Source organism: Dermacentor variabilis, chromosome 2 (assembly GCF_050947875.1).
Source record: "Dermacentor variabilis isolate Ectoservices chromosome 2, ASM5094787v1, whole genome shotgun sequence".
In the NCBI taxonomy this organism is placed as follows: domain Eukaryota; kingdom Metazoa; phylum Arthropoda; class Arachnida; order Ixodida; family Ixodidae; genus Dermacentor; species Dermacentor variabilis.
In genome coordinates this window covers 152,122,801-152,135,875 of record NC_134569.1, presented here as the reverse complement: position 1 = coordinate 152,135,875, position 13,075 = coordinate 152,122,801, and the positions used below count along the sequence as shown (strand labels likewise).

Below are 13,075 nucleotides of genomic sequence, written 5' to 3'. Positions count from 1 at the left end.
CGTGATGACACACGTGTCATGACGCGTCCTGATGTGTGCTCAGACATGTAGTGCTCCTACATGGAGTGGGCTTCCATATCAGCAGTCGGTCCAAATAATGTAAAATAACCCCTTTTTCTTTCGGTCTTGCTCTCGGACGTGCACATTCCTTTGCGTAGAAGATTCCTGGCCTAAACGCTATCCCGAGCCGCAACACTCGAGGGCATCGCTCGGTGTTCAGAAAGAAAGCGTGAATACGGGAACGCGTGGCTCGCGCGGAGCGCCTTCTCTAACGGCGGCGGCGCAGGTGAAGTAGCTAGTGCATGTGCAGTGGGTCCGAAGCTTATGCAAGCGCTTCGTATCGGTCGACGACCTCACCGCATGACTTAGTAATGACGTCATCCGCGTAGGGCACGTCCCGTGCGGCACTCCGCTCCCTTCTTCACCCTTTCGCCATAGTCTCCTCCGTTTTCCTCCTCAAGCTTTCTTCGTTATTGCTGTCTATCTTCCCCGGCTGCGCCCCACTGTCGCTCCATCCTTCTCCGCTTTCCTCATCGCGCTCCCTTCGCTTTGCCGTCTTTCATCCTCCGCTGCGCTCCGCGCTCACTCTTTTTTTCATCCTTCGATGAGCTCGTTCGTTCTGCCGGTTACGCCGACGCTCAACTCAGGAACGGGAGAGTAAGAGTTGGGCTCTAAAAAAATAACGGTTAACGGTTCATCACAAAACGGTGAGAGCATATAAAGTGCAAAGGGTTGCTCATTACATAAGCGATTGTCCGAAATTATTATCCTTTCAGTCGGCGCACCCCACGACTCACGATTTGCGCTATGTGAGAGAATCGGTGTTTGTGCTGGTAAGGTGTACGTGAAAGGCGTGTGCTAGTAACTGTACGGCCACCTAGGCCGAGACGTTCACACTTCTGAAGGCGACCATGTCATTTGTGTTCCGCTATCTATCTATCTATCTATCTATCTATCTATCTATCTATCTATCTATCTATCTATCTATCTATCTATCTATCTATCTATCTATCTATCTATCTATCTATCTATCTATCTATCTATCAATCTATCTGTCGGTCTGTCTGTCTGTCTGTCTGTCTGTCTGTCTGTCTGTCTGTCTGTCTGTCTGTCTGTCTGTCTGTCTGTCTGTCTGTCTGTCTGTCTGTCTGTCTGTCTGTCTGTCTTCGTGCTTCTCATGGTCGTTTCGTTAAAGGGACTGACCAGAATTGGCCAGAATATATTGTTAGACGTCGATGGAAATGAAACTACCATTATTTATAATGATAGAATGCAGCATGTTGTTGGCGATTTAAGTAAGAAGTATAATTTTAAAATGGCAAAGAAAGTCTCAAAAACCAGTAAGTAGCAAGACCTGGCGGCAAAATCTTGGTATTCCGGATGTATACTATGATATTACTGTACGTAAGTTGACTGTTATAAAGTACAGCATAATTAGTGCGTAAAATTGCAGTTAGTATATTATTAGACGCTCGCGCATTATTCTATGCTTCGGAAACCAAAACGCACACCTGGCGACGGCAATACGCTGAACTCTGTATCACGTGTAAAGGGGTAGTTTCGCTTTCGATCCGGTTGGTTTCGTTTTGACTGGTAAATGCCAAAGCAGTTGGACAGAAAACAACGAGAAAAAAACGCAGCTATTACCGCATAAATAATTTAACAATTCGGAAAACATGAATCGCAGGAACAACGACTTGATAAACAAAATCATACTTTGTTACATCTAGGGCCACTTGTCGTCTGGCTCCCACTAATACCGGCGTATGATGGATATATCGCCCACCCATCACCGTTTTCAGTATGCTTCCAGTGAACATCTACATCCTCACTGCAGATAAAAAAATTCTGATAAATGTTCCATGGCGTTTCCCGCGTTAGCACTTCATGATTAGACACTCTGACCGATAAGCTTTCCAATGCACTAAATAAATGGGTACCATAAATATTGGTTGTCAGTCCCTTTAACTTGGTAGGTACCAAAATTGGCATAATGTCACAAGAGTATATGACGAACATAAGTGATCGGTCACGACACGAATATCATGACATGTGTGTCCTGTATGTCATGAAACAGCCGCCTACATCTTGGTGCTCTCATGGTCGTTTCGTTAACTTGGCGTGTAGCAAAATTAGCATGGTATCACAAGAACGTATGACGAACATAAATGATAGACCATGACATGCGTGTCATGTAGGTTATAAAACAGCCGCTTACATCTTGGTGCTCTCGTGGTCGTTTCCTCAACTTGGTAGACTCCGCGCGCACTGCATCGTATAACACCGATTCTCACAGAGCGTGGGATCTGCCGGCTTTGTTTTTTATCCGCGCTTAGTAAGCGTTATACTCTGCGCCACATGCAAATGCGTAAGAAAGATGGTTGCGGTGATTAGAAGATGGTTCATAAACATCAATGTCCCCAGCTGCTTTTATATAAAAAAAAGAAGAGTAGATAAACTCAGCAAAATGTAAATTGCTGGCTTCTTTATTTGCCACAAACTATAGGAGTTTGGAGCGCCTGTATATCATGCGTCGCAGTTCACTCAACACCAGTAGTCCAGTAGTAATCACTCGAAGCAATATAAAAAAAAATAGCTGGCTATGCCACTGCCAAGGCGTGCAAGCTAAACCCCACCGCAAGAAACCACAGGATATCCCACTATGTTTCATGTAAGGGCCGAGAATAAAGACGCAATGATTGGGGGAAAAGCGCTTTTTCTCGTTTTTTTTTTCAGTACAAGGAAACTGAGAAAGAAAGACAACGCTAACATTTACACATACAGTGCTACTTGCCAATCTCTGCTGTGCAACTTACAATGTTGGAAGCAACGACGACAGCAAGAAAACGGCAGCGCAATTTTAAAGCGCATTCTTTATACGCTTTCAGTTTTATCTAGAAAACATAGCGAAGCTTTGACATGGAGCGCAGTACAGGACGCATGCTGAGATTTGGTCCAGTACTGGCGCCTGTTATTCTGCGAAGCACGTGGAGCCGTCAACTTGGTGACAAGGCCTTTGCATTAATCATACGCTGACACCTACAGCTTCAAGGCTGCTGCAGATACCTTGGCCATCTGCCAGTTGTTAACGAAACTGGTCTAAATTTGTTTGGAGATGTCAATAACAAGCCTCGCAACAGGCCCGCAAGTAAATTTGTTCTAAAACTTGTCTACGTACAGTCAAATTGGAATGCGGAAGCATTCATGATCAATTTTAGAGAGAATGCTTCCAGCAAGAGTGACTCGGACACTTTTTTTTTCAGTTGTCAAATTAGCAATACAGTGGAACGCCTTTATAACGAAAATTATTCGCTGTACAGGTAACTTTGTTGTCAAGATGCAGCACCAAACAACTGTCATTTAAAACGGACAGAATTGTGCCGTCAAAGGTGCCTCACGGGCAGCTTTGTCGGCACATTTATCGCTTAGGAGGTTGGAGTGTCCAGGTAGCAATTACAATACAATGTCGTGGCCTCTGTCCACCCCTTTAAGGTAGCGTAATCGTATCTCTGCTACCAATTGTTCATGTAGACTGCCGCGCAGAGCTGATAAGAATGCAGGGATGCCTTTGAATCACAGAATATAGCCCATTGATTTCATGACTGTTGGTGCACATAAAGCTCTGCGCTACGGAGGGCTGCAAGTTCAGACCTTGTCCGTGTTGTGACGTGGGTGATCTTGAACTTCTTACAGACTGATGTCAACAGCACAGCTACCGCAGAATTAGAGCTGGTTAGAGTCGAAGAGCCATCTGTATAAATGTGAACTCGTTTGGAGTAGGAATCATGCAGTAGATGTAGAGCGGCTTGGTTCAGGGCACAAGTTGGCAAGTCTGATTTCTTTTTAACTCCTGGAAGGGAAAGCCGCACTTGTGGCTGCCGGAGACACCACAAGTGCGCACGTGGAAGAATGAATGATGGAGTTGGAAGGAACGAATGGGATTCGCGGGACTCTTCGAGTGGAGCGCGGAGTTGCTTGCGGCGCTTTGCCCAAAAAGCTTTAGGGGAATAGATTTCAGACCATCGGGCGGGGGCGCTTGGTGTGTAGCCAGTGCAAGCTAACGAATGAGCTTGCTTATCGTGTTCTATCTCCTGATGGCCAGGGTGATATCCAGAGGATGCAGAGGTTTGGATGGGAGGACGCGAGAGTGTTTAGATTAGCGCGAAGGCGGCAGGGAAGCAAATTAAGGGAGTGATACCGGTGTACATCTTGACAGTCGGTTCATATGGTAAATGTGTCGGTGTCGTTTCCTGATTGACAGATGGCGTCTGCAATGGCATCCATGGCGGTTGCCACGTTTGTATAAGAAACTGTAAACGCGTTGTAAGTGGAGTCGATGACATGTATTTTGCTCTTCCTTCTCGACGGGAAATCCCGATAAGCGAACCTTCGATTTCTAATTGTGTTTGCAACTACATCCTGATGCACAGCACTTCCCATGCACAGGGCCAACTGTGCCGCTTCTGCGATGGCAACATTTCACTTAGGAATAATGTTTCAGTGCACACGACAAATTATCTACACCGCGATGTGCGCAGTTTAAGACAAGTAGTGGAAAAAGGCACGCCCACAAAGCAGCGAAGCACAGACCATTTTCAATCAGCCTCTAAAATAAGCGAGTGCTTACTTGAATACCTCCAGCGAGTTCAGCTATCGTATACACGTAACACATGTGGTGCTGCGAAAAGTTGGACCGTACACATTTACAGTAGAATTGTTTGATATCATGTAGCCTTGTATTAGCAGGTCTATGTGCTTAGAGATACTTAAGAGCTAACTACGTTTATATAGCTATTCTAACGAAATATTGCGCTTGACTATGAAGAAAAGGCGTGCGCTCAGTGGCATACCTTGTGGGTCAAAAAGTGCTGGTGTGCTCGAGCCAGCATTGCACCGCGAGCGATTTTTGCGCGCAGATGTTCTCGACTACGTCAGGGACTTCCTCTCGGGCAGAACGGCGACGGTCGGCCTGGGCGAGCTGAGGAGCGGTATCTTTGCAACGCCCAGCAGAGGTACGCCCCAAGGCTCGGTAATCTCGCCCGTACTGTTTAACGTGGCCATGCTGGGCCTAGCGCAGCATGGCCACTCGAAAAGATCCAGGGAATCCGGCACGCGATGTATGCGGACGACATCACGGTCTGGACCACCTGCGGAACCTTGGAAGAAAAGCGAGCGGCGCTGCAAGATGCGGCCAAGTGCGTCGAAGACTACGTGAAGGAGAGGGGCCTCAGGTGCTCCACCGCAAAGTCCTAACTGCTAAGAGTCGGCAGACATCCCACCAAGGCGAAACTGGAGGTCAGCCTCGAAGGACAACTCATCCCCGAACGCAACATGATACGCGTCCTCGGCATGTGGCTGCAAGGTAGCAGAAAGTGCAACCACACTATCGGCCTCCTCAAGAAGTCAACCGAGAACGTGAGCAGAATGATAAGCAGGGTCTCCCAAAAGAGGCACGGCATGAGAGAAGAAGACACTCTCAAGCTCGTCAACAGCCTGATCGTCAGCAGAGTCATGTACTCGCTACCCTACCAAGTGAGGACTAAAACGACCAACGAAGAGATTGAAGTCGTCCTGAGGAAAGCCTACAAGACGGCGCTGCACCTGCCGAGAAACACCTCCAACGAAAAGCTGATGCAACTAGGGGTGAGCAACACTTTCGTCGAAATGGCGGAAGCACAGCGGAAAGCGCAAATGAGAAGACTAACGGGGACCTACAGGGGCGAAACCTGATCGGTAGGCTGGGCTTCGAAATAGGAGACGTCGACCGGTACGAGGACGTACCGTCGGGAATTAGGAAAACCTTTAATGTAAAGCCTATACCGAAGAACATGGATCCCAGGCTCCACGAAGGCAGAAGGAAAGCTAGGGCCGAATACATAGAAAAGACAGTGGCTAGAGAAGAGAACACTCTCTTCACGGACGCGAGCATAAGTTTAATAGGAAGCGAGGCAAAGGCCATCGCGGTAGTAATGAACAAGGAGGAAAAGCTTGTCTCGTGCGTCTCGGCCGAGATACGTAGCGTAGCTGAAGCCGAGGAAATCGCCGTGGCGCTGGCGGCGATGCAAGGATATAGGGAGAATACATCGCTAAATATTCTCACAGACTCGAAAGAGACTTGTCGCAACTACATGAGGGGCAGAATATGCAAACCTGCCCTTAGGATCCTCAGAGGGGGTAACCCCTCGGAGGAGGCGAAAATCAAACACAATCGGATCTGGATACCTGGACACGAGGGCATAAGGGGTAACGAGGCGGCGGACGGTCTAGCTCGAGCTAATAGATTCCGGGCTGGGCAGCAGCAGGAGTACCGCGCTAGTTACGCCGGGATCCTCAGTGACAGTTATTCGGAATTACCGCAACACTACAGGGGGACTAGATTCAAGTACCCACCGCGCCATAAAGCGCTGACGAAGGAGGAAGCAACGGGCTGGCGTAGGCTCCAGACAAACACCTTCCCCAACCTTTTCATATTCAACAAGATGTTCCCAACGCAGTATAGGGACACCTGCCCCTGGTGCGGGGCCACACCCACACTCTATCACATAACTTGGGAGTGCGAACGAAACGACGCATTCCGTGATCATAAACCCTTGAGTGCGGAGCATTGGGAGAGCCGGCTCGTCAGCTGTGAACTCGCCGTCCAAAGAAGGATAGTGGAGCACGCTAGGGACGCGGCCAAACTCAGTGGAGCCCTGGACTGAAGACGCTTCCCTTCGACGAGAAGACAGCGTGAAGAAGAGAAGACCTCGATCCGCGAGAATTCCATTTTATAATTCAATAAATGTTTCTCTCTCTCTCTCTCTCTCTCTCTCTCTCTCTGGACTGCCCGTTGTGCAATGAGCGTTTAGCGGATGAAAAACTGTCGAGACAGCTGGTGGCCTCACGTGAATGAAGAAGTCGACAAAATTCAGTGCTCGGTGTGACGGATAGCAAAGCGCACGTAGTTCAACTGACATACCAGAATGTCCCATTATGTTCTGCCTAGCATAGTAGACGATTACAGACGCTAAGTATCTGCCATGTTGAGATTGTTGCATCTAGGTCGACCAGACAAGCATATTAATAAAAGAATGTGAACCTTGACAACGCTTATCCCGGCCATGTGAAATAAACTTATATTGCTTTTAAATTCAAGTGATGCATTGAATGGGTGCCAATAGAAGGGAAACGCAGTTGAGGACGGCAGAAGACTAGGTGGGATGATGAAATAAAGAAATTCGCAGGCCCTAGTTGGAATCGGTTTGCGCAGGACAGGGGTAACTGGAGATAGCAAGCAGAGGCCTTCGTCCTGCAGTGGACATGAAATACGCTGATGACCATGATGATAATGACACGTTGAAGAACAGAAACTCGTCATGTTTTGTCCGCGAATGTGGTCTCCTCTATTATTTTTTCAAAATTATTTCCAGCACTTACACAACCTTTTGCAGGCTTCGTTTTCCACGTGGCGGTATATACGCGTATCGCTCAAGGAACTTTGTGCAGGCGCTGTTCTTATTGAAGAAAATGCGCGATTGTGTGAAAAACATGGTACTTAGCTATATTACGATAATCTGCGCACCTTCTGTGCCTGATTTTTAGTTAATGTTTGTGGATTGTTTTGTGCGTAAGCTACGTAGAGTTAACCTGAGCATTTCCTTCCGGAAAGAGGTGTAGATGTAGAAAGAAAAGGAAGACGAAGAACACTGGTCGCCTCCGCGTGATCGAATCGGTCACGAGCACCTTCACGATGTCCTTCGATGCCGAGTCCCCTCGACGAACAGGCGACGGAGATGGCGCGGCTTCCATCGGCGACGCTGCGCCACCTGCTCCCGCACCGACGGGGCGCCGCCAGAAGGCCCGAGCTCCCCCGGTGACAGTGCAGCCAGTGCTGTACAGCAGCGCGCTGGCCGTAAGTTTTCCATGCTGTTCTCGAGCACAAAACTGCACGATGTAAGGGCGGAATCTAACGATACATTCGACTGTTCGTTTTCGAGTGCTGTACGGCGCTCTCGTGGTGCGGTTCACCTTGGGCTGGGCGTAAAATGGAACGCTCGGAACACATTCGCCCAGTTCATTCCGAGCGCCGCGCTTTCATATCGGACCACTTGGGGGCGCTTTCACCTTCAATCTGGGAGCTCGACCGAGATCCGACAGAATTGGGATCCCGTATAGTTTCTTCAATTGCTGTGGGAGCAGGTGATCATTCGGCTCGGGCATGCTTTCTGGGGATCCAATGTCGAAAGCCCCTCGGCATTGCCTACCTTTGCTCCGTTTGGTACCTTCTTCATTTCCTCCTAGCAACTTTAACTATAAGTGGCATTATAACGCCACACGCAACTCTGTGGTGTATGTTATTCCATTCAAGTTAAAGTGATGCGCTCGGGCGGAGCATATGCCGGCATTATTTCTTCGCAAGGCTAGATCAACCTGTACTTAACAGCCTTCCTTCTCTCCTGCTCTACTTAGCCGAAATGCCCAGAAGGGATACCCACCATATGTTTGTTGATTTGAGCGCTCCTATAGCTGACCTCCGAGTGGAGCGGGTGAAACGCGACACGAGGATTAAATTACAGATTACTAACTGAGATAAACCGCGCAAAGAAGTTGGAGTCAATTAGAGTCAGGTACAGGCAAGGCAACGTTTGTTCTATAGCTATAGATAATTACGTCTCGAAAACAAAACAAAAAATAAAAACATCCGGCGCGCCGACACAGGTTGCGGTGCTGGCAGTTCCTCGACATTTGTTGCCTATACCGCACCGCCGCACGACGCTGTCGGCTCTCACCGCCTCCGCAGGAAATTTAACAACTTCCCAGTAAAGAAATGGAAGAAAGAAAGGAGGAAGGAAGGAAAGATAGAAAGGATGGTTGCGCCTTTCACTAGCCTCCTGACTACAGACCGTGGCGCAGAGCACGGGCGTAGTGCGGAATACCAGAAGAGACGCGTACGTTGTCCACTACGGAGCTTAAAACCACACGCGGCTAATCGTACGCGCCTGGCTACGCGACACGTGCCTGCCACGCCGTGCGCGCTTGTCCTACGCGTCTAGAGAGAAGAGACGTGCAGGCCGCGCCAGCGTCAAGTAGGGCTGAGCGTACGCGACGGAAGTGGCTTGCCTGTGCGCCGTAGTCACGTGGCCCGCATGTAAACTTCCCGCGCGGATTTGCAAACAGGTTGTTGTTTCGGAATCGTGCCGAGACGCTGGGTGTTACCGCTGGTTCCGTCGGTTACATGTCACGCAAAGACGATGAACACTATCAGTAGTGAACCGCTGTTCGCCTGCGTTGACGCTCGGCCTACACTTTGGTTGGCGAAGCACAATCAACATAAGGATAAGCAGGTGACGAGGTGCTTGTTGGACGAGATGGCGAGCAATGTTGTGACCGATGCTGCCGTAACGGGCAAGTGCTCAAAATTTCTTACGGGTGTCATAGGCGTAGCATTTTCAATGGCGATCGAGCTCGATCGGGATCAAATTTCGCGGTCGCGATTGCCTCTTTGGCCTCTGTTAAGAATAATGGGGCGCTATAACGTAAAACTATTCCAAACTTTTCTGTTCCAATTCTGCAATCAGCCTACCGCGATTGGTCAAAAACTTTTTTGGACCACCCCGTCACGAAAAACGCGATTGCTCCCCATCTGATATGACGTGTGCACACTGATTATGCATAATTTGACCGAACAAAACAAAAATAGTTATTTATGATTCGACGCCTTTTTCCCATTAGCCCTCGGCTATTGGTCAAAGATTTTCGGGTTGCACCCACTTCACCTGCTTCTCACACAAGGTCACAAAACCGCAAAAACTTACCACATCAAAGTGACGCGAACGCGTGAAAGATGTATTAACATGCCGAAAAAAACTGAATTTTCTTCTGAATAGCCGCAGGCTGCCCCGTTCCGAAAGGAATAAAAGGTGGCTGCCGCCGATCGCTCCGGGACTCGCTACTCGGCCCTGCCGGAGAGCATGTGTTTATTTGCGTGTAATAAAACTTTTTGCGTCGCCGTGTAATGTTTTCGAGAACTTTCGGCACGTTTACGACCTCTTTCTGCCAACACTTATTTGCTGGGTATCCGTTTTAGCGTCATTCTTAAGCTTCCGTTGCATGCCGCCGCGATTGTCGACGAACCACCGCAAGCTAAGTAAGAGAAAGCGGACCAATCGCAGACACCGGCACCGCCCTCTTCATCCGGTTATTGATATTCAGTGCAGTGGCTCGGCCCCATCGAATCCCTCTCCACTTGAGCATGCTCCTCGCCTCTTGTGAGCCAATTAGATAAGACAAGCTGCTCAGTGCAGGCGATGTTATTCGTTTTTCAAGCAAACAAAGGTTACCTCCATGAACGAGGGGAGCATTTGATTGGTTTGTGCAGACAACCCTGCGGGGGACCACCCGATGCTTGCGTCGGCGGTTACGCGAATTTGACGTCAAGAGATTGGAATAAAAACATATTGGAATAGTTTAACGTTATACGGCCCATGGTTCCTAAAAAAAAAGAAAAACGAACGCTTCTCGCTAAAATAATTCGAGCAGCACTGCACGTGTAATGCAGCGCTAACTTTCGGATGTATCGTGTGGCTGCTCACCCTTACCTTCGTCACACGCGTACGGACTCGGAGACGCGTAGGCCCACGTATACGCTTAGCGAGACGCATGTTCCGTGCTCCGTGTGGTCGGGCCTTGCAGGGAAGCTGTGTGAAAGGCTGCGTACTCACATAGCCTGAAAGTGGAATCGGGACTGTAGGAACAATCGACACTTGTTTGCATGGCACGTTCAACCTTCACAGATTAAAGCGCTGTGTAGGTAGAATGCCCAAACGTTAAGCACGATTATTTCTTGTACGCATGCAGGCTTACTTTTTTGTGTGTGTACGTTCGTGTGAATGATAAGCCCCCAAGTCCTTGAATAGTGTATGAACTACCTAATCAATCTCGCAAGACAAGGAAGAGATTCTGTACGCCAAGACGAATAATACTTTTTAGCCGCTACCGAATAAAATGCTTTAGACTAGGGCACCGCAAAATATCGTTGTGCAATCTTGTTGCACAACAAATGCACCGCGCTGTGTGTTTACTCCGCGAACACGTGTATACGGGGTGATGTGTTTTAGCGTTAACGAAATTTTTAAAAAATGATTAATGAGCCATTCCACTCTGTGAAGGTGAATGACCAGCGAAGCTGTTGAAAACCACCACTACAACTGCTGAAGGTGATATGCAATACTTTATGGCGTTAGAGTAATAGTAGGAATGGAAGTAATCATAAGTTTGACAGCATGTCACCGCCCATAGCAGTGCTGCAACAACATTGAAATCAGTTGCTAGGCTGTTTATTTTATATACGGAAGGCTAGGGACGTCACACTCCGCGCCGAAAGATGGCGTCACCGCGGCAGCTTGCGCCACAGTAATCTTTACCGGGAAACGTTTGCGGGGAGCGCTACGTGCTTCGCATTGCTATCACGAGCGCCTTATCAATTATGTGGTTCAGATGCTTTTTTTGGCTTGTTCTTTATGATGTTCTGTATGTTGTATGCGTGGTTCCAAAGAATGTAAGCACTGTTCACTTTGTTGAGTGCTTGTAGCCTATGCCTTACGGGTCGTTGAGCCATTACATTTTTCGCTTGCTGATGGTTGTATGAGGCATCGATGATGATAGTTTTGTTGGCGGAGAGCAAGAATGCACGGAACCCTAGCCATGTACGGCTTCGCTGTAAAATCGCTCATGGCAGCTAGCGCAATTGTACTTCTTGAGGTATATCACCTTTTGAGGCACACATTATTTGCATAAGAAAGCATAACGAGTACTCAAGCAATTAACAATATTTCGCTAATTAACTTCTCAACTTATTATATTACGGCACATTTTGCAATCTACAAATTGAAGCCGATGACTTCGAAAATCGTATCCACGTGAACGAATTCTGAAGATGACACTAGATTTTAGACATGCATTCCGAAAATTTGCGACGAAATGCATCGGTGTTCCATTAACTGTTGAGCTTTAATGTAAAAAAAAAAGCCGTCTTGGAAATAAATTAAGGGGAAAAACTGTGCAATTTCGCTGTGGTTGTCTCAAAGTTGGTACCAGCTTCAGAAATCGTTATTAGGGGATGTACCTTATGCCATCACTGGTTTCATTTCGTGTTTTTCAATGTGTGCGAAAAAGTAATTAATAAAAAAGCTGATTATTGAAATTTTGCACATTAGCCAATTAGTAGTACTTGTACCTGGGGTTGTTGGTGTATAGTGTGTAAATATCAGGAGCGCAACGTTGAAGACAGGAAGAAGACAGGGCTCGTCCCGTTCCCTTTCTTCATCCGTGTTGCAGGTTGCGTTCCTTTAGATTTACCGAATAGACAATTAGTATTTTGATTTCCAGTTTAAGTAATGGCTACCTGTTTGGGTAATCCAGCTCAATGAGTAAATGTCTGCTATATGCCACTGGCCATTTAAACAAAGAGACGTGTTAGCGTTAAAAGAAAACACCCGCATATGAGCAGTTTTTCTGTTTCACCTGTCTGTTTAGAACATGCGAATCGGCAAATCGATATCCTGTAAAGCGAAACAAACGTCTCGCCGTTGCACGACAGTCATTTCCCATTTCTTCAGGCCTTGGCGGCATCGTCGCCACCATCGGTAGAGTACGCAACGCCCGGCCGCGCACTCGCATCGTCTGGCTACGGCGGCGACAATGGCGGCCGCAGGAGGCGGAGCAGCAACAGCGACCGTCAGCGCTTGCGCGCGGAGGTGCTGGCACTCGCACGTTCCCCGGGCTGCTGGCGCCCCCTGCTGGTCTTCGTCTTCAGCCTGGTGATCGGGCTAACGCTGGCGCTGGCCGCCTACGGAATCAGGGGATCCCGCCTGGACGGTAGAGCGATGCCTCGGCGCGGGAACAACAGCTACTAGGGTGCAGCAGGCGACCGTCGAAGCAGCTGCTGGCGCGCCGCGACCGCCCATGGTCAAGATGGTTAAAAATGCTTGGCCTACAGGAGCTCGCGCGCCATCAGCGTTAAGCTGTCGCGGCTTCTTTTTTTTTATTCGAAATAATTTCTTTGTCGAAATAGTATTAAAGTTGATGAAATCGGCAA

At 48.2% G+C, this 13,075-nt stretch overlaps 1 protein-coding gene across 1 annotated transcript; it reads left to right on the top strand.

Annotated features, from left to right (window-relative positions):
• Window positions 1-7,667: 7,667 nt before the first annotated feature.
• On the top strand, window positions 7,668-13,075 carry LOC142571029 (uncharacterized). Its single transcript, XM_075679330.1, has 2 exons — window positions 7,668-7,891; window positions 12,597-13,075. The coding sequence occupies exons 1-2, from the start codon at window positions 7,730-7,732 to the stop codon at window positions 12,891-12,893; spliced, it is 459 nt and encodes a 152-aa protein (XP_075535445.1). The 5' UTR covers window positions 7,668-7,729; the 3' UTR covers window positions 12,894-13,075.

What these genes read in the sequence shown, in the direction of transcription:
- LOC142571029 (XM_075679330.1), top strand. Translation starts at nt 7,730, where the DNA reads ATGTCCTTCGATGCCGAGTCCCCTCGACGAACAGGCGACGGAGATGGC. An exon ending in TGTACAGCAGCGCGCTGGCC is followed by an intron (nt 7,892 to 12,596) that starts GTAAGTTTTCCA and finishes CCATTTCTTCAG; the next exon opens with GCCTTGGCGGCATCGTCGCC.